General features: G+C 55.9%; 2 protein-coding genes across 3 annotated transcripts; both read left to right on the forward strand.

The window, feature by feature from the left end:
* Positions 1–112: 112 nt before the first annotated feature.
* POLR3K (RNA polymerase III subunit K) lies at positions 113–15,467 on the forward strand. 2 transcript variants are annotated; one of them, XM_040973684.1, is made up of 5 exons: positions 113–243; positions 920–1,007; positions 4,755–4,908; positions 14,408–14,414; positions 15,454–15,467. In XM_040973684.1, the coding sequence occupies exons 1-3, from the start codon at positions 133–135 to the stop codon at positions 4,880–4,882; spliced, it is 327 nt and encodes a 108-aa protein (XP_040829618.1). In that variant the 5' UTR covers positions 113–132; the 3' UTR covers positions 4,883–4,908; positions 14,408–14,414; positions 15,454–15,467. The 2 variants fall into 2 exon arrangements, with proteins under 2 accessions (XP_040829618.1, XP_040829617.1); XM_040973683.1 differs by lacking the exons at positions 14,408–14,414; positions 15,454–15,467 and having other exon boundaries at positions 4,755–5,257.
* A 1,456-nt stretch (positions 15,468–16,923) lies between these two features.
* On the forward strand, positions 16,924–23,659 carry IL9R (interleukin 9 receptor). Its single transcript, XM_040974011.1, has 8 exons — positions 16,924–17,321; positions 17,545–17,743; positions 17,829–18,007; positions 18,344–18,489; positions 18,895–19,093; positions 19,535–19,640; positions 20,225–20,309; positions 21,803–23,659. Exons 1-8 carry the CDS (start codon positions 17,225–17,227, stop codon positions 22,277–22,279), a joined length of 1,488 nt encoding a protein of 495 aa, XP_040829945.1. The 5' UTR covers positions 16,924–17,224; the 3' UTR covers positions 22,280–23,659.
* The last annotated feature ends 3,858 nt before the right edge of the window (positions 23,660–27,517 follow it).

Here is a 27,517-nt window from a genome sequence, read left to right on the forward strand (position 1 = left end):
GCGGCGGCCAATGAAAATGCGAGCCGGTCTGCCGCAGGGCCGCCTGGGAGCGCAAGATCGGGTCTGTGGATTGGCGGCTGCCAGCGCGGAGGGCTTCCGGCAGGGGCGGGGCAGCTTCCGGCGGCCGGCGCCATGCTGCTGTTCTGCCCGGGCTGCGGCAACGGGCTCATCGTGGAGGAGGGACAGCACTGCCACCGCTTCGCCTGCAACACCTGCCCCTACGTGCACAACATCACGCGCAAGGTGGGCCCCTCGCTCCCGCGGCGCCCTGGTTCTCGCCTGGGGGAGCGGCCCGTCCTCGGCTGCCGCCGTCTTCCCTCGTCCTGCGGAGCTGTGATCCCGGCCAGTCCCGCTGCTCGGGGTCCCCTGTCCCTTGCCCTGCTTTCGGGGTCCCCTGACCTGGATGCGCTGTTTGGGGTCCCCTGTCCCTTGTCCCGCTGCTCGGGGTCGCCTGTCCCCTGTCCTGCTGTCGGGGTCCCCTGTCCCCTGTCCCCTGTCCTGCTGTCGGGGTCCCCTGTCCTGCTGTCGGGGTCCCCTGTCCCCTGTCCTGCTGTCGGGATTCCCTGTCCCCTGTCCTGCTGTTGGGGTCCCCTGTCCTGCTGTCGGGGTCCCCTGTCCCCTGTCCTGCTGTCGGGGTCCCCTGTTCTGCTGTCGGGATCCCCTGTCCCCTGTCCTGCTGTTGGGGTCCCCTGTCCTGCTGTCGGGGTCCCCTGTCCTGCTGTCGGGGTCCCCTGTCCCCTGTCCTGCTGTCGGGGTCCCCTGTTCTGCTGTCAGGATCCCCTGTCCCCTGTCCTGCTGTTGGGGTCCCCTGTCCCCTGTCCTGCTGTCGGGGTCCCCGGTCCTGGATCTCTGAGCCCGGGAGGCCCTGGGGCAGTGCTGTGCACCTGCTCGAAGCTGAGAATTTGTGTGTGTCTGCCAGGTGACCAGTCGGAAGTACCCAAAGCTGAAAGAAGTGGACGATGTGCTCGGGGGGGCCGCTGCCTGGGAGAACGTGGACTCCACGGCAGGTGATGGGCGGCCTGGGCTGACGGCTAGGGGGTGTCCGCCAGTGTTCTCCGGACGGCCCGAGGAGCAGGAACCTTGGCAGAGTTAGAGGGAGATGTAGAGAGACCCAGAGTCTGGATCACTCCCCAAGTGCCCCCGAGGCCGGGGCTGGACAGGCCGTCTGGGGGAACCCACCACGTAGCCCTCCTCCGGGACGTGGCAGCAGATGGGCCCCGGTGTAGGCTGCTGCCCTGTGTTGCAGCGAGGTCCCCCAGGAGCAGATCTTCAGGGAAGTGAGCCTGTGTGCCGAGCGACCGGTCATGCAGCCCCGGACAGGAAGGCTGAGGCCAAGGCCCCCAGCACACAGTCACTGGGGTCAAGTTCACAGAAGGACTACGGAGAAACAGTTAGTAGAGTCTATTTTAGTACAATTTTTTTAGCAATATGTGGGACTGCAAATTATATAGGAAGAATGCAAAGATTTGATGATTCTTTTTGGTATTGAACTCATAAATTTTTTTTTAAAGATTTGTTTATTTTATTTTATTTTATTTGTTTTTTTTTAAGTGAGTGACAGTCTCTTTTTTTTTTTTTAAAGATTTATTTTTATTATTTTTTCATTGGAAAGGCGGATATACAGAGAGGAGAGACAGAGAGGAAGATCTTCCATCCGATGATTCACTCCCCAAGTGAGCGCAACGGGCCGATACTATGCCAGTCCGAAGCCAGGAGCCTCTTCAGGGTCTCCCACGCGGGTGCAGGATCCCAAGGCTTTGGGCTGTCCTCGACTGCTTTCCCAGGCCACAGGCAGGGAGCTGGAAGGGAAGCGGGGCTGCCGGGATTAGAACCAGTGCCCATATGGGATCCCGGGCGTGCAAGGCGAGGACCTTAACCACTTGCGCCACCGTGCCGGGCCCAAGATTTGTTTATTTTTATTGTACAGTCAGATATACAGAGAGGAGAGACAGAGAGGAAGGTCTTCTGTCCAATGATTCACTCCCCAAGCGGCCGCAACGGCCAGAGCTGAGCCAATCCGAAGCCAGGAGCTCTGCCTGGTCTCCCACACAGGTGCAGGCTCCCAAGGCTTAGGGCCGTCCTCGACTGCTTTCCCAGGCCACAAGCAGGGAGCTGGATGGGAAGTGGAGCTGCCGGGATTAGAACCGGTGCCCATATGGGATCCCAACGCGTTCAAGGCAAGGACTTCAACTGCTATGCTATCGCATTGGGCCCTAAACTGATAATTTTAAGGTTTATTTATTTGAAAACCAGGCAGAGAAAGGGAGCCGTTTGCTCCGCTGGTTCACTGCACTAAAGGATGCAGTGGCTGGAGCCGGGCTGGTCCAAAGTCAGGAATCAGGAGCTGCTTCAGGTGTCCCACGTGGGTGCAGGGGCCCAAGTGCTTGGCTGTCCTCTGTCGCTTCTCAAGGAGCTGTATCCGAGGAGGCGCAGCCAGGACTTGAACCAGCCCGCTTGTGGTAGGCTTGGCATGTTATGTCCCCTGTTGCACGCTGTTACATTTAGAAGCAGTGATGCAGCAGCCTCACACTCTGCCAAGTCATTCTGTCTGTAGAAGCTCTGGTTTCCTAGGCTAGCCCTCACTGTCCTAGGTTTCCGAGGCTAGCCCTCACCGTCCCTGATTTCCGAGGCTAGCCCTCACCTTCCGTGTTGGCACCAGCTTTCTGTGCTTAAGAGTTCTTGAGAAGGCATGGGGGAGGGGTGTGGGCTGCGTGTGCCAGTCACCCACCTGGGGACCTGGGGAGCCTTGGGCTTCTGGGCATTTGAGGAGGCAACTACACGGATGGAGGAGCTCTAGGATTTTGTACATTTCAAATAATAACAAAATAATTTTCATCGAACACAAAATTTTTGGAAATTTATATGGAGAAATGGAATTAAAAGATAAGTTTATTCAGATGGAAACAGTGTGAATGTCTTGGTAGTGTTTTCATGGTGGAGATGCAGTGGAGCTGCAGGACTTCTGGAGAGAGTTGCTCCCTGGTGTTTCCATCGTTCCCTCTGCAGCTGCCTTCAGTGTTCTACTCTTTGTCTTTTTTAAAGATTCGTTTTTATTGAAAGTCAGGTTTTTTTTAAAGATTTATTTTTTTTTTTTTTTTTTTTTTTTTAAAGATTTATTTTTTATTATTTTTTATTGGAAAGGCGGATATACAGAGAGGAGATACAGAGAGGAAGATCTTCCGTCCGATGATTCACTCCCCAAGTGAGCCGCAACGGGCCGATACTATGCCGATCCGAAGCCAGGAGCCTCTTCCAGGTCTCCCACACGGGTGCAGGGTCCCAAAGCCTTGGGCCGTCCTCGACTGCCTTCCCGGGCCACAGGCAGGGAGCTGGAAGGGAAGCGGGGCTGCCGGGATTAGAACCGGCGCCCATATGGGATCCCGGGCGTGCAAGGCGAGGACTTAACCACTTGCGCCACCGCGCCGGGCCCTAAAGATTTATTTTTATTATTTTTTTATTGGAAAGACACATACACAGAGAGGAGAGACAGAGAGGAAGATCTTCCGTCCGATGATTCACTCCCCAAGTGACTGCAATGGCCAGAGCTGTGCCAATCTGAAGCCAGGAGCCTCTTCCGGGTCTCCCATGCGGGTGCAGGTCCCAAAGCCTTGGGCCGTCCTTGACTGCTTTCCCGGGCCACAGGCAGGGAGCTGGAAGGGAAGCGGGGCTGCTGGGATAGAACTGGCGCCCATATGGGATCCCGGGTGTGCAAGGCGAGGACCTTTAACCACTGTGCCACCGCGCCGGGCCCTGAAAGTCAGGTTTTTACAGAGAAGGAGAGACAGAGAAAGATCCCTCTCCTGCTAGAGCTGAGCTAATCTGGGAGCCAGGAGCCTCCTCCAGGTCTCCCACACGGAGCAGGGTCCCAAGGCCTTGGGCTGTCCTCCACTGCTTTCCCAGGCCACAGGCAGCTGGAGGCAGGGCCTTCAGGACACAAACCGGCGCTCATATGGGATCCCGGCTCTTGCAAAGCGAGAACTTAATCCACTAGGCTACCGCACCAGGCCCTCTACATGGACTTTTTATTTTTTGTATTTTGTTTTTAAAGGTATATTTATTGTTATTGCAAAGTCAGATATAGATTGAGGAAGAGACAGAGAGGAAGACCTTCTGTGTGTTGACTCGCTCCCCAAGTGACTGCAGTGGCTGGAGCTGAGTCGATCCAAAGCTAGGAGCCCAGGGATTAGAACCAGTGCCTATATTGGATCCCGGCATGTTCAAGGTGAGGACTTTAGCCACTAGGCCACTGCGCCAGGCCCTGCACGGACTTTTAAAGTCACCTTACACAGGCTTTGTCCAGTCTGTTCTTTAGGACTGCTTACCTTGTCTCAAGTGTTACAGCCATGAAACACGAGATTAGCTTGTGTGTTATTTCTCTGATCTGAGGAAAGTGGAAGCCAGAGGGCAGGAGGAATGTTCCAGGTCACACTCGGCCAGTCCTTTTGGTGTGAAAGGAAACCGCTTACTAAGTGGCTCCGAGTGACTTACTCATTTGAAAGGGTGCTGGGTGGGGTGGGGTGGGGTGCAGCTGAGATGGGGGATCCTCCATCCGCTGCTTCGTTCGCCAAACTGCTGGGGCAGCCAAGGCTGGGCCAGGCCAGAGCCCGGGCCTGGATCTCCACCCGCTCTTCCACACATGTGCAGATGTTCACTGCGTTCTCTCGGCTCCCGGGCACACCGCAGGGAGCTGGGCACAGCTGGAAGCAGCACTCATTATGGAATGTGGTTCATTTTTTGGTTTTTCTTTTTGCCAGAGCCGTGTCCAAAGTGTGAGCATCCTCGTGCTTACTTCATGCAAATTCAGACGCGCTCCGCCGACGAGCCCATGACGACCTTCTACAAGTGCTGCAGCGCCCAGTGTGGGCACCGCTGGAGGGACTAGGCCGTGCTGCTGGCGCTGGACTGCTGGTCAGCAATGCCGCTGTCACGGGCGCCCTTGTGTGAGAGCAGGACCCTAGCTCCTGCTGGCAGCTTTGTCTGTCCTGCAGCACGCTCCTTAGCATAGTGTCACATGTTTGATTCCAAGCGTATTTAATCAAGATTTATTTGGGATCGTTCTCAGAAAAGGGAAGTCTAAAAGTGCCTTTCCACAAAGCTTAAGGAAGAACAGTCATCTTGTCTGACTGTCCCTACTCTGGGTTAAACAGGCTGCCGAGTGTCAACAGCATGAACTCCAAGTTCTTCATTTCTGTTCTAATTTTTGAGCCTTCCTCAATTGCTTCCTGGGGTTGCAATAAATGTATTAGGTTCTATGTGTGTGTGTACTTTTTGTGTCAATAGTTTAATATTTATTTGGTCATTTGAAAGACAGAGAGGGAGACGGGAGGTGGCTACAGCAGCCAAGTTTGGGCCGGCAGAGGCCAAATTCCATCGTGACCTCCCACGTGGGCTGACCTCTACGTGGGCTGAGTTTTGCTGCCATCACAGCTAACAGGAAGTTAGATCAGAGGCATAGCATTTGGTGTTTGAAGTAGCACTCGTGGTGCCAGGAGTGGTAGCTTAACCAACTGTGCCCCCACATCGGTCCTTTTCTCCTCAGAGGGTGTTGGGGATGGCCAGTGGGGTGGATGTCAGTTTGAGTTCCAGCTCCCTGCCTGTGCCCTGGGAAAGCAGTGGAGGATGGCCCACAGCCTGGGACCCTGCATCGCGTAGGAGACCCGGAAGAAGCTCCTGGCTTAGCAGGAAACTCCAACAGTGGAGACTGCGAGCCAGTGACGGTCCTATGGCAGGCTTTTGGGGTGTGATCCAGCAGGTGGAAGATCTTTGTCTGTCTCTCTTGAGCAAAATCAGTAAATCTTAGAAAAATGAGAGCAGTTAGAGTAACTAGGGACCATTACTGTACATAGCTCGCTACCCCCTGGTGTGTCGGGAAGTCCTCTCAGGCTCAGGTCTCTGTAGGTCACTGGCTTGGAGCGGAGTATCTGGCGTCACACGAGGCCCAGGCAGAGGCTTTGCCCGGTGCCTCACCTTACCTACCCTGTACATCCCTTCAGGAATGAATTTTCACTTTCTGCTTTGCTGCAGGTTTTACTGCAACTAAGGGTAGCCAATTGCTCTGAGTCAGTTGTTCGTGGAGACTGCCTACAGGGGCAATTGTGGATCACATCCCGGCTCAGCATGTGCAAGCAGCAGGCTCCTTGCAACTTGGCGCAGGCTCAGCTGAGACCTGTTGGAAGAGCGAGCGTTGCCGCCAGGGCTGCTGTGGCCTCTGCGGTGCCGCAGGCGGCTGAAGGCTGCATTCCTGCCTGGGTGGTCTTTGGTTTCTGTCCTCGTCTGCTCCACCTGAAGCACTTGCACAAGTCTCAGTGGTGTCTGGTCCGAATTGTATCTGAATCTGTTAGGTGTTGTCTGCGGGCTCGACTCCGCCTCTGCCCAAAGGCCAGGGCAGCTCTGGCCTCTGGCGCCTTTGCCCTGCGTCCGTGTGTCCTGTGGCCAACAAGTGGCAAGGGCCCCTGCGGAGGTCTCCCTGGAGGCCCAGTGCCCCTGGTGGGATGTGGAGCTGTGTGGAGCACGCATGTCCTGGGCACCTCTGCATCTTTCTGTAGCTTTTTGTTTCTTTCTTTTTGTTAGATTCTTACTTATTTACTTGAAAGCATTATGGAGACAGGAAGGCTCTCTTTGTCTCTGTAAAAATAAGTCTTAGGGACTAGGCGCAGCATCACGGCTCAGCTTGCTGATGCTCCCTTTTCAGCCACTGAGATTCCATTTGGTCATGTCCCTGCGGCCCTGCTTCCCATCCGGCTCACTGCTTGTGGTTTGAGGTAGCAGTCGAAGATGGTCCACCCCCATAGCATGGGAGACCCAGAAACTCCTACCGCCTGGCTTTGGAATGGCTCAGCTCCGGCTGTTGCAGCCTCGTGGTTAGTGAGTCAGCAGATGGAAGATTTTCCTCTGTCTCTATCCCTCTCTGTATATCTGCCTTTCCAATAAAAATAAAATAAATAATAAAAAAAGATTTATTTATTTTTATTGGAAAGACACATACACAGAGAGGAGAGGCAGAGAGGAAGATCTTCGTCCGATGATTACTCCCCAAGTGAGTGCAACGGCCGGATGCTATGCCGATCCGAAGCCAGGAGCCTCTTCCAGGCCTCCCACGCAGGTGCAGGGGCCCAAATCTTTGGGCCATCCTTGACGGCTTTCCCAGGCCACAAGCAGGGAGCTGAATGGGAAGCGGGCTGCAGGGATTAGAACCGGCACCCATATGGGATCCCGGGCGTGCACGGCGAGGACCTTAACCACTACGCCATCGCCCACTTCATAGTGGTGGCCTCCTGTGCTGGAGTGCTGGCCCCTGCGCTGTGCACTCTAGCTGGCCGTTTGCCATGTATTGAGCCCGGAATTCCTGCATTTAGCTGTGACAACAAAACTAGCATGAAATTCTTCTTTTTTTAAAAAAAGATTTATTTATTTTTATTGGACAGTCAGATATACAGAGAGGAGGAGAGACAGAGGAAGATCTCCCATCCGATGATTCACTCCCCAAGTCACTGCAACAGCCAGAGCTGAGCTGATCCAAAGCCAGGAGCCAGGAGCCTTCTCTGGGTCTCCCACGCAGATGCAGGATCCCAAGGCTTTGAGCCATCCTCAACTGCTTTCCTGGGCCACAAGCAGGGAGCTGGAAGTGAAGCAGGGCAGGACATAAACTGGCACCCATATGGGAACCTAGCACGTACAAGGCAAGGATTTAGCTACTATGCTATCATACTAAGCTCTACTTTTAATTTTAATTATTTTTGACATTTTAGCTGAGAAAGCTTATTTTTTTTTAAAGATTTATTTGAGAGGTAGAGTTACAAAGGGAGAGGCAGAGCTATACTCTGATTGACTGCCCAGACTGCTGGCTGCAGTGGCTGGGGCCGGGCTGGGCTGGACCCATGCACCTGGGGCTTCTCAGGTCCCACCTTTTGTGGTTGAGCCCTGAGGCTGACGGCTGCTCTGTTGGGTGAGTTAGCAGGGGTGGGCTCAGCAGTGGAAGAGCTGGGGCTTGAACTGGTGCTGTCAGGATGCCAGCACCGCAGGCAGTGGCTTAAGCTGATGCACAGCACCAGACTTCTTGGCTTATCCTGTCAGATGGCAACACTGTATTCTGACACACTTTGTGTTCATGCATGTGAAGAAGCTTCCAGGCTGCTGGAGAGTGGGCTGTGTTAGTCTGCTTCTTGGTACATTAGCCAATAGCTCCCAGTTTGGAGCTTGGAGGATTGGGGCCACAGTGTGAGCCCCTGTCCAGTGGTGTGGGAGGTGTGCCCTTGGGACAGCACTCTGCCTGTTTGCACTGAGCTGCAGGCAGCTGACCTTGGCTGCACCTGTTTATGGTTCCCAGGTCTTCTGGAGTAGCGGTGAGGTGCCAGGGTTGTCCACACGAGTGTGTGCCGTGTTGTCCACTCCCGGGTGGTGTGAGTGGTCTACTGCTTTTAACTTAGCAATGCTGGCTTCCACAGTGTGGATGGTGAGGATAGCAGGGAAAGGCAACTCCACTGAGCACACAAGTGCGTGTGTGATGGTTTAGGTGAGGCCAGGCTGATGAAAATGGATGTAAAACATTTGCTTGAAAGGAGGAGTGAGAGGGAGGGAGGTGGATTAAGCTAGTGACCGTCTCTGGGTCACTCCCCAGAGGCCAGAGTGTCTGGGGCCCATGTGACCCAAAGCTCAGAGCCCAGGCCTCCATTCGCTTCTCCCTCTCAATCTTAGACACATTCTGGGCATAGCAGCCTTACTGAAAGACAAAGAAATGGAGAGCTTCCATTGGCTAGTTCACTGTCCAAATTTCTGTAATAGGCAGAGCTGGGCCAGCCCAAGCCAGGATCCTGAAGTGCAAACCGGGTTTCCCAGTGCGTGAGGAACGCAGATACCTGACTCTCAGCTGGTCTTGCGCGTAGTGCCAGGATCCAGACTGCCTGCCAACTGCTGTGTTCTGTGGGAAGGTGGACTCAGGAAGAGAGCAGGTTTGGACCGTGGCCCTCCTGTGTGGGATGTATGCCTCCCAAGCGATGTCCCCATGCTGTGCCATGCTGCTGTCTGTAATTAGAAGGAATAGGTCGACCCTGCTCATTGCTTGAGTAGTGGCTTTGTTTCTTCATGGTCCCCGTTGTTACCACATGCCAGGGAGCACAGCATACCCTGACTTGCAATTGCATGCTCTTGGACCCACAGGTTCACACACATATACTGAAATATGCCCTTATTTGGTTTACATATGTAAAAAGATGCTTATCTTGGCTAATAATCAAGGAAGTGCAAATTAAAATAGCCCTGAAACAGATAGGCAGAGATGAAAAGGAGTGATAGTGTTGGCTGTTGGTGAGAGCGAGGGCCCCTCTGTGACTGTTCTCAGGGCTCCCCCTGCACCCTGTAACCTTTTCCACAGAGGCCAGAGGGCGATGCTGCAGGTGGCCACTGGGATGGTGCCCGTTATGGGGCTTGGGAGTGTCTGCCGATCTAGGAAGCTGAGAGCTCCGTACACAGGCAGAGGCTGCAGAGCCCAGGGCACAGCTGGGTCCATTCAAAGCATGCGCTGGTTTGAAGGAGCTTCAGAAGTGGCCTGTGGTTGGGTGTTGCCTGCGTCCTGTGCTGGACTTCCTGTTGGAGTGTTGGCTACCCCTGCTGCTCAGCTTGCGGGCCAGCTCCCTGTGCCTGGGTGATGGTGCACGTGCTTCAGGGGCGGAAAACTCAGATACATCTGTTGATTTATTTGAAAGGTAGAAAGACACAGAAATCTTGCATCTTCTGGTTCACCCACTAAATGTTTGCAAAAGCTGGAGCTGGGCCATGCAAAAACCAGGAGCCAGCAGCTTCCTCTTCCTTTGTTCCTTGCTGTGGCCTGGCCCAGGCCTGGCTAGTGTGGCCATTTGGTGAGTGAATCAGTGGTTGGAAGATCTCTCGCTGCCCTCCCTCTGGCTTCTTCCTGCTGTGTCTCCCTGTCTCCCCTTTCTCTCTTCTCTCCTGCTCTCTGTAACTCTGCCTTTAATTTTTTTTTTAATTATGTGTTTGACAATCTTTACATAGTTAATTAGGGTTAAAAGGTTCAAGGGTTATAGGAAAGTGGGTAAGACTATTATTTCCATATTGTTCCTTCATGTTTAAAAGGGGGATATTAAGGGAGAAGGCCCATCCAATTTCCCACCCTCTCCTGTCCCGGATGTAGGGTTTGCTCCAAGGTTCTTGTTCAAGTGGTTTTGATAGTTCACCAGTTATGAATCACTGTCAATCTTGCCACTCCAAGCACGATGAGGTCTTTGAAGAATCCACTGATTGACATAGTCCATCATAGGGTCTCCGTTTGCCCCGTATTTCACTTCCAACATATAACTGAGATGGTTGATTGACCAGTTCTGGCTTCTCTCTTTTTCTTGGTTAGGGTTCTGAGTCCGTCTTTTCGATTGGGAAGATCTCCAAAGAAATTTTGTCTGAGGTGTTCTCAGACCAGATTCTTGTATGTACTAGCAAGTACAGGGCCCGGCTCAGTCCATCACTCTGATCAGCTGGTGATTGCGATCACTGGGTTGGTTCTGTTTTCAGCCCCGACATCCACTGGGACCAATGGGTGTTGCAGTCCAGCCTGATTCTGCCCAGCACATACTCGGCCCTCGCATAAACAAGTGGGAGTTGCAGCCTAGTTGGAGTGACCCACACTAACCCCCCACCAGGCCCGCCCCCTACCCTGGTTTGCCAGTATGTGTAGCAGTAGTCCAGTCTGTCCCACACCCAATTCCATCCCAGCCCCTGTTCTGGTTTTCGTGCCCTCCCATGGAAGTGGTAACCCAAGAGGGAGGAGCCCACTATTTCACTCCCAGGCCTCTCCCACTGCTGGATTGTGCACTCTCCAGGTAGTTCTGTGGTTTGACTTGACAGAAGAACTAGCCCCCAGTGCCAACTTCTGCCAGCTGATGTTGTGGCTAAGCCCAAACAACCCTCACCCACTCTAATTTTGTTTGCACCTGTAGGAACAATCAGCCCAGGCTGGCTTTTCCCTGATCTGGTCCACATGAGGCGCACAGGTGTGGTAGCCCTGCTTAGTCTGGTCAGCCCCTATCCCAGCCCATGCTCTCCAGTGAGAGTAGCTGTCCCGCAAAGGAACCACCCCTTATTCCCCTGCCAGCTCTGCCCCCTCCCTTCCTGGTTCTCACACGTGCTGGTTGGGCACTGCGGTCCCTTCCGGTACGGGCAACCTCACCTTGGCATTCCGTATTGTGCACTATTTTTTGTTGTGACCGAACCCAGCTTGACCCACACTGTTCTGGTGCTTGGATTTGCCAGTGGATGACGTAAACAGATTCAGCCTGGTCTGCCCCCGACCCATGCCAGATGTATGCCAGTGGGTAACTTTCCATGGCTTGTTCTGGGCTGTTTCCTATCATGTTTCTTGCGCTTACCTGCCAGGTCTGTGTCCTGCCAGAGGAGTTGCCCAGGCTCCTCCATCAGAACCTCTCCCAATGCCAGATTTTGCACATACCAGTGGGTCCATGAGCCAGCCCTACTCAGTTCAGCTCCTGTCCTAGCAGGGACAGTGGCTTTTCCTGTCTGGCCTTCAACCCAAACTGGTCCTTGCTGTTTGGATGTTTCAGCCCAGCCATGGTTCGTCCATACCCACATATGGCTCACACATGGCTCAGTAGTGGTTGAGACCTTACCTAGTCCATCCCACATCTACCCTGGTCCTCCAGGACACCAGAGGGTGTTGGAGTCTGGCCCGGCTTGGTGCATCCAATCCCAGTCCACACTTGTGCCAAGGGAGACTATAACTGTTTCCCGTTCAGAACGCAGCCCCCCTTCCAGGCCACGTGCCCCTTGGTGGGAACCTCAACCCAGCTAAGGCTGTCCCCTGAGCTCCCCAACCGGGCCTGTTCCCAGCCATAGATCACATGCACATGCCAGTGGTTGCTCTAACTCAGCTTGGCTCAGCCCAATCTCTGCCTTAGACACTGTGGCTTAGCATTCCTGGCTCAGGCAGACCAGTAGGTGTAAGAACCTAGCTCGGCATGACCTGTGCTCCCTCTTGGTCTCTAGTTTCACTTGTGGGCTAAGGTTTGCTCAGTCCTGCCCTGTCCACCCTGTTCCATTACCAATTGACACATTACCCAGCTGTTGGAGCTACTTTGCCCAGCTTGTCCGACCCCCAGGTCTGGACCACATGTTCACCAGTGGGAGCTATGACTCTCCAAGGGAGTTTCCCAAGTTTTTCCACTTAATCCACTCCCAGACCCAGTTCTCATACATGCCATTGGATTTAGGCCAGGTTCCGGCGAAGTCTGGCCTTTTATTTGGCCTTGTATGAGCTGGTGAATGTTGCAGCACGGCCCATTCCACACCCTGTTTAGGATGCACATTCGGGTGCTGCTGCCTTGTCCAGTCCAGACTGTTGGGGGTTCCTTTACCTGTGATTCATGGCAGGCTCCTTGGTCACCCCAACTCTTGAGCTAACCAGTGGGGCTAGAATTTGCACAGGGTTTGGCCCACACGTCCCTCACAGAATCTGCCCCGGTTATGGTTCTAGTGCTAGTTAATGTAATGGTCCTGCTTAATGTGACCCTTCTCCTGATCCATCATCATGTCAGGTAACAGGATATGATTCTGCTGGACAAGCCCCGAGCCATAGTTTTTGCATGGACTGGTATTTGGTGGTCAGCACTGTTCAGTGATTACAAGTTTTTCAAAGGAAGAGTTACTGTCATTGGGAATCTTTACGATTGCTTCATGTCCTAGAAGCACAGTGGGTTCAACTTGGAGCTACCTAAGCAGCAATTCAAAGAAGCAAAACCCCAGAGCTCCCTGGTTGGGCGGCCAGCAGGCGGAGCCTGGCACCAAGTGGCGCACTGGCCGCCCAGGGACAGCTCACCACGTGCACATGGTGGCTGTCGTCTGGGATTCAGCCATGAGACTCCCTGTCCTGAGACCCCTCTACCTTTAATTTTTTTAAAAAGATTTATTTTTAGTGGAAAAGCAGATTAGATTTATGGACAGGATAAGCATATCTTACATCTGGTGGTTCACTCCCCAAATGGCCATAACTTCTAGAGCTGAGCTGATCCAAAGCCAGGAGCTTTTCCTAGGTCTCTCATGTGGGTGCAGGGTCCCAAGGCTTTGGGCTGTCCTCGATTGCTTTCCTGGGCCACAAGCAAAGAGCTGGATGGGAAGTGGAACAGCTGGGATGTGAACCAGGGCCCATATGGGATCCCAGTGTTTGCAAGGTAAGGATTTAGCCACTGAGTCATTGCACTAATTCATCAGTTAAAAGCATTTGCCTGGGAGAAGGGGCGCCTCATTTCTCATGGAAACTACAGTGGACCAATGTGGCTTTTGGTGGCTTCTATTTAGAACACTTCCTCTGTGTTGTTTTTGAGTTTAACTCAGCTGACAGTAGGAGAACCTGTACCCATGGCCTTGGGAGAGCCCTGCCCAGCATGCCCCTGCCCAGAATGCCCCTGCCTGAGGGCCTGGGGTCCCAGGCTCGTAGTGCATGCCCGTGAGTGTGATGGGGAATGCACGTCCTTCCACTATGTAGTTCCCTGCTGACAGTTGGTGCTGAGCTCCCCACCAAGAGCAGCCATGCGAGGCGCTTGTGGTTTCAGCTGTGGGCGCCGAGCCTTCCCTGCAGGGCTCACGTCACTGCCTGCTCTGTTATCTCCTGGATCAGCCCCCAGGTCTTTGCTGTGCAGACTGTCTCCTGTTCAGGAGTGCCTAGATGGGAGCTGAGGACGCATCCGGAAGGTGAGTCTGCTGTGGGCTTCCTGCCATCTGCTCTGCACGGGACTTGAGGCGGCAGGAGCATCCTGTGGAGGGCTAGACAGCATCTGGATCTCACCTTGCCTGATGTCCCACCTTTGGGCATCTCAGAGATGGCGGGACTTTGAGTGTTGCTTGCAGGGCTGTGGGTGCGCTGTGGCCAGGGTGGCCTGCTCCATCCGGTCGCAGGGAGAGCACTGAGCCAGTGAGGTAGGCCCCGCCTCTCTCCATGACTTCGTGGGGACACCAGTGAACGGGTCTTCTTGGCTGTGACCAACATGAGGTGGAGCCCCTAGGCCCTGGCTATGGGCCAAGCCCCTCCGAGTCCCCAGGTGTCTGGGGGGCTTCACAGCAGAAGAGGAGCTGGGAGAAAGGACGTCATCCATTGGAGTTGTGGGTGGAAATCCAAAATGGAGAATCAACTCAGCCAGGCTGGGGCAGGAATGTCACCCTCTCAGGGACCCGGGGTCTGCTCCTGAGGGCTCCCCTCCCTGGCCCTGTTCCCTCTTCCTGTGACTCATGCAGTTGTGGGCCCAGACTCTGGCCCCAGCTTAGCCACAGGAGGTCAAGGGTAAGTATCCTCCCAGGCCCCCGTGGGAGCATTGACACCATTCAGAGGTAGGGTGCCCATTTAGGGAGGCTAGTGGGGTGGGGGCTGGGAAGGCAAGGAGTACAGCACCAGGCCGGCAGTGAGCCCCCAGCATCACCGGCTGCAAGGGTGCCTTTGTCGGGAAGTCTGGGGGCTGGGGGTGCAGTGTCAGGCAGGCAGTGACCCCCATTGTCATCAGCTGCAATGGGCGCCAGGAACAGCGGGACCTTGCCCTGTTTGACCCCTAGACTCCAGTCACCAGAGATGTGTGTCTACATTGTTATTCCAGCCCCTTGGCGCCTTCCTTGGTGCTGTCAATTCAGGCATTCTGAGGGGCGTGGTGGTGCGAAGGTGCCTGGGGCCGCTGCATGAAGGGAGAAGCCACCAGACTGAGAGGGCCATGTGGAAAGGCAGGTGTGTAGCAGAGTCGTTGGGGTCCTTGCTGAGGAGGGGAACCCTGCTCTGCTTTCCATCCTCCCTTCTATGAGCTTGTCCACTGGACACATCTATCTTACTGACCCGTCACCAGCTCCAGCCTGCATCCCCGGGGTGCTTGCAGACTGAGTACCCTTCCCTGGCAGTCACCTGCTCTGGCCTCATGCTGTGCTGGGTATCAGGTGAGTGGGTGACGGGCCCTGTGCCCTGGGTCTGTCAGAACCTGTGATCCCACACAGAGGTCCAAGGCCTCTTCCCCGGAGGAGGTGGGCAGCCCATGTGGCCAGGGTTGAAGTGCATGTCCATAACCCCTGGTGCGAGCAGAGTGGCTGGGCTCACAGCGGGATTGGGGGGCGTGCCGCAGGAAGTTGCTCCCCTCTCAGGGTGGCACAACGGTGACGTTGCCTGCTGCGCTCTGGTGACATCTGGATGGAGGCTCCTGATGTCGTCTGGTGTACCTCCCAGGGTGAGGGTGTGCACTGCCTGGCCCAGTGACTGCAGGCAGGTGCAGTGGTGACCCTGTTTGGTCCATACCTGAGGAGCCCTGCAGAAAAAGGGTGGCTTGGGTTCTGCCTATGCCTTCACCCCATTTAAAAAGATTAGTGATGTCTTCTTCAGGCACGGTATGTGAGTGGCCACGAATCAGGAGCCAGGACTGGGAGAGGTGCTTGTTTTTCTGGCAGGGGTGACTCTGCTCCTGCCAGCTGCTTGGTGTGGGCAGTGTGCTGTGCCAACGGGAAAGCAGGGACCTTGCCTCTGGCCACCTGTGCCCTGCAGTTGCACCCTGCTGCCTGGTGCTTTGCTGAGCTGTGTCCTTTCCCTTTCTTACCTAGACTGGGGGCGTGGGAGCCTGTAGCTACTTTCCTGTTCGTCCTTTGACCTTCTCGCCCCGTTCTGCACCCACGTGTTCCTCCTAGGCTGGGAGGGAGCTGCTGGGCCCGAGCTTGCCTGGGTTCTGGTTCCTGGTGCTCACTATCTGTCTTCAGGTTGCTTTCCTAGCCCCCTTCCTGGGGCCAGCTGAGCCCAGCCTGTCGTGCTGTGGTCGCATGCTCCATGCTGGGTCCTTATCGCCCATCGGGCTTGTATAGGCAGCTGACCCAGCTTCCTGCGTGGGGGTCATGCTGTGCCGTCCGGAGCTGCAGATGCGGTGATAGGCACTTCCTGAGACCCAGCCCTCTGTCCTCAGGCAGCCTCTGGCTCCCCAGGGGTGCCATGTCCTTGCTGATACTCCGCAGAACCCCTGGGAGCCCTGAAGAGGTTAGGGAGAGTACCTGCTGCAGGTGTCCCCTCCCTAGTCCCCAGGGAGATCCCTGGGATATCTTTGATGCAAGTGAACAGGATGGAGGTGTGTGGCTGTGTCCTCCTTGTTGAACAGGGTCAACCCACCCCACCTGCCATGAGCACTGAGCTAGCAAAAGTATGTGGAGCAGAAACCTGTGGGCTAGCAGGGGACATACTCATTCAATGTCCAGCACCCCCAAGAGCTGGCCCCAGGCAGGGGACGCTCATACCGCCCTCCTCTAAAGCAGCTCATTCAGTGTCCAGCCTGACTCCCCTGCCAGAACCTGGCCCTGGGCAGGGAGGAAGGTTGTCAGGAGATCCCTCACCCTGGCAGCCCACTTAGTGCCCAGCACCTGCCAGGAGTCTGCATTTGTGTGTATGCACTCTAGCCGCCGGTCTTTGGTCAGGTAAAATGGATTTTGTGAACTATGGTTCTTGAAAATGTTTTTTTTCATTTTTTGTTTTATTTGACATGTGCTTGACTCACTCACCCAGTATCGTTCCCAGCTGGGCTGGGAGCTCTGTCAGTGGGTTCTGTGAGTCACTGCAGCCTCTCAGGGTGTGAGCTGGAAGCTGGAGAGGAGGCAGGGCTGGGCCTTGATGGATGGATGGATGGATGGGTGGATGGATGGATGGATTTTGAATGATTGGTTTATTTTGAATGGAAAGGCAGATTTGCAGAGAGAAGGAAAGATCATCTATCCACTGGCTCACTCCCCAAGTGGCCACAACAGCTAGAGCTGAGCTGATCCAAAGCCAGGAGCTTCTTCTGGTTGTCCCACGCAGGTGCAGGGTTCCAAGGCTTTGGGCCGTTCTCTACTGCTTTTCTGGGCCACAAGCAGGGAGCTGGATGGGAAGTGGAACAGCTGGGACATGGACCGATGCCCATACGGGACTCCAGCACTTGCAAGGTGAGGATTTAGTCACTGAACCATCACACTGGGCCCAGGACTGGGCCTTCAATGTGGGGGTGTAATATGGATGTGGACCATGCCAAATATCTGCTCCTAAGCTGCTGCTTTTAAATCAAATCAGCAAAGCTTACATAGTGCCTGGGTGCTGGCCTCTTTTGAGAGCAACCCAGAGAACCCTTGGAGGGCCAGGACCTCAGGCAGGGCCCCTCCCAGAGTGCTGCCTCGCTTAGGTCTCTCACTACCCTGATCCTTAGCTCAGTCCCTTGCAGGTGCGACCTCGATGTGCAAGGCCCCGAGACCCGGCATGGGTGCCTGGCTTCTGACCTGTGCCTGCGTCTGCATCTGCTTGGACATCTCTGTGTGCAAAGCTGGAGGAGGTGAGGGCTGGCAGCACAGCTTCTGTGAGGTGACTTGGTGGAGACCCCCTTTGGAATAGCTGGGGTCAGCTTGGGCCTCCGTCCCACCGACCCTGCTCACCCTTCACATACCTTCCTGATGCCGCTCTGGGCCGGCCTGCCCAGCATGCCCAGGCTCACCTCTGGCCTCCCAGCCCTGTCCATGGCGATTCTCCTAATGGTGTTTCTAATGGTGTCTTGCTAGGGGGTCCACTGTCAGGTCCTCCCCACCATGACCCTCGGCTCTGCCCTGACACCCCTGCTGTGGGCTCCCAGCGGTCACTGTCCCTGGGACCAAGGGTCGGGACTTTGACCTGCCTCAACAACAACATTCTGAGGATTGACTGCCACTGGGCTGCCCCGGAGCTGGACCAGGGCTCCAGTCCCTGGCTGCTCTTCAGCAGGTGAGGGAGGAACTGGGCCTGCCAGGCTGGGAACAGACGCTGGAAGGGCTGGTGCTGGGGCAGTGCTGATGTTGGCTCTTTGCAGCAACCAGGAGCCTGGCAGCCAGCACAGGTGTGTGTTTCGGGGCAGCGTATGCACTGTGCTGCTGCCATCCTATGAGGTGCTAGTGCCTTCCGACAACTTTACCATCACTTTGCATCAGTGTGTGGCTGGGCAGGAGCAGGTCCGCCTGGTGGACCAGCAGTACCTGCCCCGGAAAAATGGTGAGCAGGGGTGCCTCGAGCCTAGGGTGGGGCCTCCTTGGGAAGGTACTGGCCCAGGACTCTGAGGCAGGGAGGCTGTAGCACCTGTTTGGGGGTCTCCAGGTAGGGCAGAAAGTGCAGCATGAGCTGTGGCAGGGACTGGGAGCAATTCTCTACCACCAGGTTGTGGTGAGGAGGGAAAGCAGGCCCTGAAGGAGTCAGGGCACCTCCCACCCCATCCTCTCTGAGGCTCTTGTGAGGCTGTCTGCACCAAGGCCTCTGGCTCGAGGGGGCCTTGACTGTGCTGCTCAGGAGACTCACTGAGGGCTTCGCATCATGGGTGGCCCTGTGTTCCAGTGAAGTTGGACCCGCCCTCCAACCTGCAAAGCAATATCAGTGCGGACTCCTGGGTCCTGACTTGGAGTCTGAATCTCGCTCTGGAGCCCATGGCGTCGCTTCTCACCTACGAGCTGGCGTTCAAGAGGCGGGAGCAGGCCTGGCAGGTAATGCCTGGCAGGCTGGAATGATGAGGAGGGAGATCTGAGCCAGGTGTGTCCATGCACAGCTGTGTACACACAGGTGTGTACACACAGCTGCGTTTCTATGTCTGCGTTTGTAACTAGTGGGTGTGGCTATGTGTGTGCATGTGAGTTTGTGGATGTGTGTTTGTGTATACATAGATGTGTGTTTGTGAGTGTGTGTGACTGGAGTGAGTGTGCCTGTGTTTGCACGTGTGGGCATGTGAGTATGCATGCTTGTATGCACACAAACATGTTGCTGTGAGTGTGTGCAAGTGTCTTTATGAGTGTCTGTGACTAGCGACTAATGCTGTGGGTCTGTGTGTCCGGGTCAATGAATGCATGTGTCCAGCACCCCTTCAGCTCCTGCTAACTGCCTCCAACCCACAGTTCGCCCAGCACAAGGACCACATTGTTGGGGTGACCAGAGTTACCATTGAAGCCATCGAGCTGGACCCTGGCTCCACCTATGAGGCCAGGCTGCGTGTGCAGATGGCCACACTGGAGGGTGATGATGAGGAGGAACGCTACGAAGGCCAGTGGAGCGATTGGAGCCTGCCTGTGTGCTTTCGCTCTCCCCAGAGACGAGGTGTCTACTGTCCTCCAGACTGGGCTGGGACCTGTCTCTGTTCGTGCACCTGTGCCCCCTGCCAGGGCCCCCTTCTTGAGGCCATACTGTCCCAGCTGACTCTTCTCTTAGAGGCTGGCGATGGCACGAGGGCACAGACCCTGGGGTTCCTGGCTTTGTACGGTCGTCTGGAGGCAATGGGGTCCAGGGCCGTCCCCATGCTGCATGCAGCCGTGGCCTCTTTGTGAGGGCTGGGCTGACCCTTGATACGGTGGTCCTGGGGGAGCCCATGGCCTGACCCCAGCTGAATGGCAGCTGAGGAGGTGGAGGCTGGGCTGTGACCCAGCAGGCCTGCCCCAAGCTCTGCACTGGCCCAGTGCTCTGGCACGGCTCGTTGCTCTGGGGGAGGAGAGCTTCCTGGCCAGGAGGCTGCTCACAGTCCTGGGCCCTGCTTGCTCACAGGTCTGCCGATCCCACCCTGGGGGCAGCCAGACAGCGCCCTTGTTGCTGTGTCCATCTTTGTCCTCCTGAGTGGCCTCATCTATCTTCTGTTCAAGCTGTCACCTAGGTAGGAAGGCAGCGTGTGTGCATGTGCAGGTTTCTGGGGGAGTAGGGCATTGGGGCCCTCCCTTCCTCTCCCACCTCTCCCTCTCTCACCTGGATCACACAGGGTCTTCCAGTGTGTCTCCCACCCCTGCCAGACTAGTGGGGGACGGGCTCCCATGTCACAGGAGAGTGAAGGAAAGGTGGTTCTGTGGCAGAGGTTCAATGATGGCATCACCTTGACTCTGAGCAGCTAAGGTGTGACCCAATGACACTGTGGCCCGGGCATCTACTGGGGCTTTGCTGCTTTGTTCCTTTGTTCATACATCTATGAAAAAGCACTTTTGGGTTGTGGTGTTCTCACTATGGACCCCTGTGTCTTAATGGGTGCCTCCTTGGATAAGCCATCAAGCCTCAGGAACATGGTGGTTCTGGGGCCCGTGGACTGTGTCTCGGAGGAGACTGGCAAGGAGAGAGCACAAGAGGCAGTGGACAGAGGGTGTGGGGAGAGCAGTGCTTGGTGGGGTCCAGGAAAGCCCTGGAAGCCCTGTGCCTGGGCACAGCCCCGTCACAGGTTCCCAATGGTCTGACTACCCCCTCTGGCCTCAGGGTAAAGCGAAGCTTTGCTCAAGATGTGCCCAGTCCAGCTGTGTTCTTCCGGCCTCTCTACAGTGTGCACAATGGGAACTTCCAGGTATGTGCAGGGGCGCTGGGGTGAGGGTGCAGGTGTGGCTCAGAGGTCTGGCCTGATCAGCATGTATGCTTGGGGGAGGGTTGGGGCTGGCATGGGAGTCCTGTCCAGAGCTCTGAGCCTTTGTATGAATATGCGTGTGTCCGTGTATTTATATGCATGCACTCGCATGTACACAGGCATGTGTATGTGTATGTATTGGTGTATAATTGTGTGTATGGATATATCTTTGTGTATATATGCATGTAGTATGTATTCACTGTGGCATTCCATGTTGCACTGTCTGAATTGGGCCAAGAAGCATGGCTGATCTCCTTTTTGATTTTGGGCCCTCGGGTCCATTGCTCTTTTCATGGTTCTGTCCTGCTCTACTGCCCAGGGAAATGCTTATTGCAAGATGCAGAAGCTGGATCCTCTTATCCCTTCCTCCTCCTCTTCTTCCTCTAGAGTACTGTGTCCTGTGGCCGTAGAGGGGCCTGTGGGCTTGTGCTGCCTCTGGGACTGTGTCCTGTAGCCATGGAGGAAGGCCTCGAGACTTGTGCAGCCTCTGGTGGCTGCTCTGTGGACTCTGGTCCCTCCTGGTCCCGCTAGGAGTTCCAAGACATCAAGGCCCTTGGGTGGATTCTGTGTCTGTCCCTTGGCAGGGTATCTTGGACTTCCATAGGCCATGCAGTGGTTAGCCCTCACACTTGTCCTGCCTGGGCTTTGAGGAGAAGCTCCCTGAGGACAGGGAAGGGAAGTGGGCTGGGCCCCTCCCCGGTCCCATGCCAAGCTGGCCCTGCTCTTCCCTGTGTAGGTGGGAAGTCTCTGACCACTCTTCTCTGCTCAGGGGAGGCCTTGGCCGCAGGATTGTTGTCCAGTGGTGCAGCATGAAGCCTAGAACTGAGGGCTTGGTCAAGAGCCAGGGCAGCCGAGGGCCAAGGCTTGGGAGTGGCCCTGGCCTTTGTTTCTCTGCAGAGCTGGGGCACCTTTGTCAGTGGTGTGTGCTGTGGCCTGGGCTTCCAGGGAGCGGTGGGTGGCCAGGGTGAGGCACAGAGGCAGTACTTGGTAGAGGCTCATGGTCCCGTCAAGAGACCAGCATCCTTTCGGAGGCATGGCCTTTTACAGCCCCTCTGCAGTGCCCAGGGCTGCTGGCCTGGGCCCAGTCTTTTGACAAGCAGCTGTGTTAACTGTGGGCTTGGGTTGAGGCACTAGTCCCTGCAGCCTGCTGCAGGGAGTTTGCTGTGCCCTTGGCATCTGCCTCTGTCCGTGGTGTGCTTCAGGCTCCTGTGCAGGTCAGACCCCGGGTGAGGGAAGAGTGAGGGGTTTGGAAGGGTTCAGGGTCCCATGGGTAAGACAGTGCTCCAGTACAGGCCCTCTTTGGCCTCTGGGTGTGGTTGACAGGACAGCTCCCTGCAGGCCTGGGAGGCTGGGCCTGCTAAGGAGGAGGCTGCTGCTCCCAGCTGGAGATCTGAACATGACCCAGCATCCTTTGCTTCTCCTGTGCTCTGTTCCAGACCTGGACAGGGGCCCCCAGAACAAGCTGGCAGCTGAGCCAGGACTGTGTCAACACGTTGCAAGGAACCTCAGGCTCCAGTGTCTGGGAGGTCACCACTCTGCTCATGGACAGCCAGAAACAGCCCTGGCAGTCGGTGGGCCTGCAGAGGGAGGAAGGCTCTGGCATTGGCCTTCGGGGGGCCCCAAGCTCAGAGGAGGTGCTACCAGCAGAGTGTGTGGGGTGGAGGGCATGGCCACCTGTATACCTGCCACAGGAGGACTGGGCCCCTGGACTCCCCACTGGACTGGTGGCCCCAGAGTCAGGGGGAGGAAGTGAGTATTGTGCTGTGGGCTGCTCTGGCGACTGCTGCCCCACAGTCCTTGCGGGGGACACTCAGAGCTCTGAGCCTGTGGCGGCTGAGGCCTGCAGCCTTTCCTGGGACCCGCAGGGCTTGGATCCACAACCAGGGCTCCTGTGTGAGAGCCGATTGGAGTGAGGGTAAGACCCTGGCACAGGGTGGCACCACAGTACCTGAGGCTGCTCTGCCATCTGCCTGGTTCCAGGAAATGGGGGTCAGTCCTGGAGTCCCAGCTCTGCCTACTGCATTGTGGTGACAGAGTCTGCCTTTCGTGACAGAATCGGGCTCGAGTCTCTGGAGCTAACTCCTGCTGAGGCCTGGGTCTCCTAGCACAGGCACTTGTGCAGGGATCAGAGGGCTTGTCTGGACCCAGGCAGGAGGCGCTTCCCCATTCCCCTCTGCCCAGGTCTTGTGGGGAGGGCCTCCACCCTCAGACGCTCGCTCAGGTGCTATGGGAGGGGGCTTACACCCTCTGACACTCCTCCTCACCGCTCTACTCCAGTCTTGTGGGGGTCTCCCCACTCAGCATGGACGACCGGCCTCCCTGTACCCTCCCCTCTCTAAGGAGGCAGTGTGGCCCCCTGAGGTGTTGCGCCCCAACCTTTCACTGGACCAGCCTCGGCTCCGTGAACACAGGGAGATGCCCTGAGCAGGTGGAGCGTCCTCTCTGCCTTTCCTGCCTAGACCACAGTGACACCGAAGCTGTTCCAAACTGCAGCTGGTTGGGAGGGCCCAGCCTGGCGTTCCTGGGTATCTCTGGGCACACCAGGACAAAGGCCAGTGAGCAGCTGGCCTTCGCAGTAGTCGACACAGTTGGCTCCTGGAAGCTGAGCGCTGAGGTCACACCTCCCAGCTGGTCAAAACAACAGGGGCAAGCACTGAGGGCCCGGCTTCTGCACCTCACCCTCTCCAGGGATGGTCTGGGCAAAGAGATACTGAGGGAGAAGAATGCACCCTCGGCTGCTGGCACCAAGTGACATAAGCTGACCCACTTGGAGCCTGCCAAGGACTGCCAGCACTGGTCGCCATAGCCGGCCAGCCCAGAAAGTGCCAAGGGTTGCCGGCACCAGGTGCCACAGCTGGCTGGCTTGAAATGCACCAAGGATTGCCGTCATCAGAGGGTGCAGCTGACTAGCTCAGAGCCAGAGATTGTTGTCTTCCAGCTTTGCAGCAGCCAAGTCTGGAAGAGAGGTGTCAGCAGCGCCTGGCTCTCTCTGAGGGCACTGGGCAAGGCTCGGTCCTGGGGTCAGCAGCCTCTGTGGTTTCTGGGCTGTGACAGCAGACACAAACTTCCCCATTTCTTCCTCGTTCCTTCCTTCCCCAGGGACACAACATGGGTGACACAGCATGTGTAACAGCAGGCTGAGCCTGGGCCTCATGAGTTCGTCTTAAGCTGATAGATCTCTGCATCTGAGGGGGAGGTCACACTCATAGGTACAGGTGTGAGGTCTTCTGCATAGAAATTTAGGGCTTGGGCCTGGCACAGTAGCCTAGTGGCTTCAGTCCTCACCTTGCATGCGCTGGGATCCCATATGGGCACCAGTTCATATCCCCGCTTCTCATCCAGCCCCCTAGCTTGTGGCCTGGGAAAGCAATGGAGGATAGCCCAAAACCTTGGGACTCTACCCATGTGGGAGGCCCAGGGAAGACTCCTGGTTTTTGGCTTCAGATCAGCTCAACTCTGGCTGTTGCGGCCACCCTGAACCAGTGGTTGGAAGATCTTTCTGTCTGTCTCTCCTTCTCTCTGTAAATCTGACTTTCCAATAAAATAATCTTAAAAAAAAAATTTCAGAGCTTTATAGGATCCCTACTTCTGCCTGTGCCTTCAGCTCTCTGAGGGCCCCAGGCATTTCAGGCCTTCCCAGGGACCCCAGTTCCCCTCCTGGGTGCCCACAGCAGACCCCACCAGGACCTGGCACTTGGCCTGGGAGGTGGCCTGGAGGAGGTGACCTGGGCCATCTGCCTGGTGAGGGTCCGAAGGTGGGATGAAGTGGAGCTGCTCTCCTTTTAGGTGCTGAGCCTTCTGGGCATCCCATGTTTCCTGACACCTGGGCAGCAGGGGTTACTGATGGCCCTTGGCTCCATAGGCGAGCCCCGCTGGCTCAGTGGTCACCTGCAGAGCCCCTGAGGTTTTGTGGGGCTTGTGTGAAGCTAGACCCTGGCCCATAGGGGTGAGGCAGCCCTAGAGTGTGTTGTTAGCATCCAGAGTGTGCGGGTGGAAGTGAGGGGCAGGCATCCCCTGCTCTAACCAAATGTAAAAATACCAGCGTGAATCTACTTCCTGGAGCCGGCCTCTAGGTAGCCCAGGCTGGTGTATTTATAACTCTGCGTGGCTTCATGAGGGGCCTGGGCCTTTCCCCTGATCTGACAGGTGGCCCCCAGGGCTGAGATGTGTCCTGGCCCTGAGTTCCCCTCCGGGCAGCTGGGCTGTGGCTCAGGGCTGAAGCCTGAGTGTGAAGGTCCGTGCAGGCATCACTCTGTTCTCAGCACACACAGTTCACCCCCTCCTGGCAGAACAGCTGTGCGTTCATCTGAGCAGGATGCCTCCTCAGGGTCATGGTCAGCCAGGGCTCGCGGCTCCTCGCTGAGTGGGATGATCTCGGAAACCCCTGCTGAAGTCTGGGCTACAGCAGGGCTGGGTCCAGAAACCCTGGGACCTGCGAGGCCCTGCTGGTCACTGGGCATCTGAAGCGGTCTCACCTGGATCTTACATGTGGTGTGGCTCTGGGTGTCAGCATCGTGGCTCAGCACATTTGGCCACTGTGTGTGGCACCAGCATCCATTGAGAGCCCTGGTTATCTGACACTAACCAGCATATGAGAGAACCAGGTCTGGGGCAGATTCTGTGGGAGATATGTGGGCCCATCCCTGTGATCTGCAATTCTGCTGGTTTGCTTAACAGATGGGGGTGGTGATGCGCTGACTTAGGCATGACCATGGAACCCTCTGACACTCACGGGTGGTGGGGTTGGGTACAGACTGGGCTAGTCCAGGGTACCGGTTCATGTTTTGGCTGCTCCGCTTTCCATGCAACTCCCTGCCTGTGGCCTGGGAAAGCAATAGAAGACAGCTCAAAGCTTAGGGACCCTGTACTCGCGTGGCAGACCTGGAAGAATTTCCTGGCTCCTTGCTGTGTCTCTGTTAAGCTCTGGCCATTGCAGCCACATAGAGACTGAACCAGTAGACATAAGATTTTTTTGTCTCTGCTTCTCTCTGTAAATCTCACCTTCACTCAGTTACCCATCACCCTTTCCCCGCTTGTCCGTGCCTTGGCCACGCACACCAGCCACTCCTGGAGGCCCACACATCTGCCCTGAGTGTTTGGTGTGTGGTGGTGTGGTGTGGTATGGGGTGGGGTGGTGTCTCAGTGGGTCAAGCCTCAGCCTCCCAGGCAGATGGAGTATATGGCTGCTGTTTCAAATCCTGGTGCTTTCCCTGCAGTCCAACTCCCAGCCGATACTGCTGGTGCCCACTGGAGGGCGCACGTAGCCGCCCTTTCTACCTCTGCTGGGCTCAGGCTTTCTGAGCTCTAGATAGCCCAACCCAAGGCATCCTAGCATCAGGTGGGGGTCCCGGACAGTGTTCCTGGACACGAATGGTAGGAAGATCAGGGGTCCACAGCCAAACGACCCACATACCAAGGCACGGTAGGGGAGGAGGGCACTTGGGCCCTTGTATCAGCTGGGTCTCTGTGATAGGAAGTGGCAGGGTACCTTTAACAGCAAGGTACTACGTCATGGCACCGAGAGAATCCTAGGAGACAGGGTCCCACGTCAGCGACCCCACAGGCCCTCTGGGAGCCGGAGTTACACAGCAGCCGACTAGCGTTGAACTTTGGCAGATGAGGTACCAGAAACCTTACCACCACCACCCTTCCTGGCAGAGCAGAGCACCGTGAGATGCAGGCCTGTGCGTTCTTTAGCAAGTGGAGCAGTGTTGTGGGCTAAGGAGTTGAAAAGCACTCGTTAAGCTCAGCACTACAGTGAGTGGGCTTGGGGCTAGAAGCACCTGGTCTCAGCTGTAGCCAATCTGCACTAATGAGGGTGTAGGGTAAAGAGTAAACAAGAAGCAGCTGAAAGGTCAAGAGAGAAGGGAAGAAAGGTAGGCCTCAGAGAGACTTCCACCATCACTGGTCTCCAGTTGGTGCCTCAATCTCTCAGACCCTTGCCGTGTCCCATGTTCCTGGAGCAGCCGGCCGTAACAGAGCAGCTTCCCGGTGGGCTGCAGAGAGGGCTTCATGTATTTTTACATGTGTGGGGTGGAGTTTAAGAAGGCCGACTCCACTCGGCCTTCCTCTGCCTAGGTGGGTGGTGCCTGGGCATGGGGCTCATAAGCCAGGAGCAGGTGGATGGGTAAGTAGGCACCAGAGGTCACCAGCCATCTGGAATAGGAGGTCCCAGGTCCTAGCTGCTCTGAGAGCACCCTGGAACATGCAGTCCTGCTGCCCAGCAGGTATGATGGTGGCTGGGGAGCCGCCAAGGCCTGCACAACAGAGGGCTTTCAGGGCCTGTGCTCCCTGCACAGGAGAGGGTGCGCAAAGCTGCCCTTTCTACCTCTAGCTAGCACTTGAGGGCTCAGGCATCCCTGTCATGTGCTTTTGAGGCAGGAATTTGACGCCACGGCCTCCAGCCAGATGCTGCTGCCCTCTCGTTCACCAGCGAGTGCTTCACCCTCTTCCAGGGATCATCCTGGACTCAAGACTCTTTCTCCTGCAAGTCGGCTGTGCACCATCGGCCGCTGCTGATGTGCCACCTGCCACAGGACACCCCAACAGCTGACGTCTGTTCTGCACAGAGGTCCTTCTCACCAGGACAGGTAGAGTAGCAACATGCCTGGATTCCTCATCTGTACCGGCCGCTCTCACAGCACGCAACGGCATATGTTGTGCAAACCAGGGAGGCAGGAACCTTCTCCGGTCTTAGTGAAGGAGCTGCTGAAGAAACCGGCAGGGGCTAGAGTCAGGTGGTGTGTAGTGGCGCAGGGTGTTGTCCCAGTGGGTCAAGCCTCAGCCTGCCAGGCAGATGGGCTGTATGGGTGCTGTTTCAAATCCTGGCTGCTTCCCTTGCGGTCCAGCTCCCTGCCGATCAACCTGGGAGAGTAGCAGAGGATGGTTCAGGGGCTTGTGCTGCTGTGCCCCTGTGGAGGATTATCCAGTTAAGCTGTTGCACTGGCCCTGTTGTGTGTTTCAGTTTTGATAACTCATCTGATTCTCATAGTAACTCTGTGAGATAGAAACTGCTCTAGCCCCACTCATTGTACAGTTGAATGAGGGACTAAGAGCAGCTACATAGTAAGTGATGGAGCAAGGATTCTACTTAGACAACCTGACTGCAGTCTATTCTCTTAAATTTTTTTTTACTTAAAGTTACATTGAGA

Source organism: Ochotona curzoniae, unplaced genomic scaffold (assembly GCF_017591425.1).
Source record: "Ochotona curzoniae isolate NIBS_2020 unplaced genomic scaffold, NIBS_Ocur_1.0 contig_2321, whole genome shotgun sequence".
NCBI classification, from domain to species: Eukaryota; Metazoa; Chordata; class Mammalia; order Lagomorpha; family Ochotonidae; genus Ochotona; species Ochotona curzoniae.